The sequence below is a fragment of the Mytilus trossulus genome, chromosome 8 (genome assembly GCF_036588685.1).
Source record: "Mytilus trossulus isolate FHL-02 chromosome 8, PNRI_Mtr1.1.1.hap1, whole genome shotgun sequence".
NCBI lineage: Eukaryota > Metazoa > Mollusca > Bivalvia > Mytilida > Mytilidae > Mytilus > Mytilus trossulus.
Window position 1 is genome coordinate 54,259,469 of NC_086380.1, and position 2,408 is coordinate 54,261,876.

General features: G+C 38.5%; 1 protein-coding gene across 1 annotated transcript; it reads right to left on the reverse strand.

Moving 5' to 3' along the window:
* Positions 1-512: 512 nt before the first annotated feature.
* Positions 513-1,181, reverse strand: LOC134727767 (uncharacterized). The gene has a single exon (XM_063592154.1). It carries the CDS (start codon positions 1,179-1,181, stop codon positions 513-515), a length of 669 nt encoding a protein of 222 aa, XP_063448224.1.
* Between the last annotated feature and the right edge of the window lie 1,227 nt (positions 1,182-2,408).

Sequence of the window (2,408 nt, forward strand, 5' to 3'; positions counted from 1 at the left end):
GAATAATGGCCTCCACCTTGAGCGCTTCGATCCACAAAAATTGCCGTATTTGTCCTATTAGAATCGAAATAATTCATGGGGGCTTGAATATATCAAGATTTAACCACGGGTTGTCCCTTTATGCCGATATTTTACCCCTCGCTATCGCTCAGGGTCAAATATTTGTCATAAAGGGTCAACCCGTGGTAAAATAACGATATATTTAAGCCCCCATGAATTATTTCTTAAGTATCTTTTAAATGAAAAATATTACATAAACACGCCTAGCTGGAATTTAACTGAAAAAACGATCATATCAAATGGTGCATAAATCCGTTTCGGCAATCATACCACATCTTCAAGCTTTATAAACATTGTACATCGAAAGAATTGGACAACATTCGCTCTGCAAGGAGAATTTTTTCTCAAAACCTGACCAATTTAATCTCAAATGTAATTGCAGAAAACTATTTGTCAATTTAATTTTCAAGTTACTTAGTTGAACATTTGCGTGACTGACTTACTTACTTGACTTAATCCACTTCGTCCCAAGGGGGACATAGGGCGACTACAGTTTCTCTCCATTTCTTCCTGTCCATGGCTATTCGTTTTGTTTCTTTCCAGGTCATCCCAATTTTACTCAGCTCGGTTGTTAGTCCCCTTCGCCAGGTGTTTTTTGGCCTTCCCCTTTTTCGATGTCCTTGGGGGTTCCATTCAAGGGCTTGCTTAGTAATGTGCGTGTCTTTCTTTCTTAGGGTATGCCCGATCCACTTCCACTTTCTTGCTCTTATGGTCTGGGTTGTTGGCTGTTGTTTGGTTCTTCTCCATAGCTCTTTGTTGGATATTTTGTTTGTCCATCTGATGTTGAGGATGTTTCTCAAACATTTATTGACTGGCTTATAAGTCTGGATAGATTTGATGGATGCAGCTGTTTCTATCCAGGTTTCTGATCCGTATAAGAGTACAGATTTGACATTGGTGGTAAATATCCTTAACTTAGTGCTAGTTCTTAAAGCATTACTCCTCCAAACAGGTTTAAGCATGGAAAATACCTGTTGTGCTTTCTTTTTTCTTGCCGATATGTCTTCGTCTATGCCTCCTGTTGTACTGACAATACTTTCCAGATAGGTGAATTGTTGAACATCTTCAAAAGTAGAGTCGTCGATCTTAAGACAATATTGCTGGTTTGTATTTAGCCTCATTGATTTAGTTTTCTGTGCGTTGATGTATAGGCCTGTTTGTTTTGCTACTGTTTCAAGACTTTTGGTCTGATGTTGTGCATCTTGAAAGCGATGGGATAGTGCACAGATGTCATCAGCAAATTCGAGATCTTCAAGTCGTGTTGTGAGGGTCTATCCAATGCCTTTTGGATCTGTGTAGGCTGATTTACCAACCCAGTCAACTACTATTAGGAAAAGAAGAGGAGAGAGAAGACAACCTTGACTTACCCCAGTTGTAACAGGGAATGATTCGGTCATAGTTCCACCATGTATAACTTGACAGGAAAATTGGTCGTAAAGCAGTTTTATCATTTTGATGATCTTTTGCGGGATTACATAGTGTGCCAGAATGTCCCATAAAACCTGATGGTCAATGCTATCAAAAGCTCTCTGGAAATCTACAAAATTTAGGTAAAGTGTCGTCTGCCATTCTATTGTCTGTTCAATAATAATTCTCAATGTGGCTATTTGGTCTACACATGATCTTTCTTGTCTAAAGCCAGCTTGTTCATCTCTAATTATCTTGTCCACTTCATTTTTCATTCTGCTAAGGATGGTGCTGCAGAGCAGTTTACTAGGTATGGACAATAAAATGATACCTCTCCAGTTTTTGCAAAGCGACTTGTTGCCTTTCTTAGGGATTTTTACCAAAAGTCCTTTACTCCAATCATCTGGTATTTCTTCTTCTTCCCAGATCTTATTCAGAAGTTGTAACAGGCTAAGGACAGATGTATCATCCAAGATTTTTATAGCTTCAGGTGGTATGTTAACAATGCCGCCTGCTTTTCCATTTTTTAGACTTTTGACAGCTTTGTTGATTTCAGTTTTTGTTATTTTGCTGGTTTTGATGTTTAATATTGGACCATTTTGTAATTCAGGTGGATCTGTAGGTGGGGGCCTGTTGAGAACCTGCTCGAAATGTTCTTTCAACCTTTCAAGTTGATCTTCCAGTTTAGTGAGGGTATTGTTGTTTATATCTTTGATGGGTGTATCTGAAGTTGGTGGTTTACCGCTTAATTGCTTTGTAATGTTGTATAGGGTTTTGGTGTCTCCCTTGCTACAGGCCGCTTCTGCTTCTTTTGCTAGTTGTTCTACAAAGTTCCTTTTATCTTTTTTGCAACTTTTCTTCACCTCTTTATCTTTATTGCTGTACTGTTCTTGTGTCTGATTTTTCTGCTGTCTAGTTATAGCGGTTAGAACTTTTTCTTT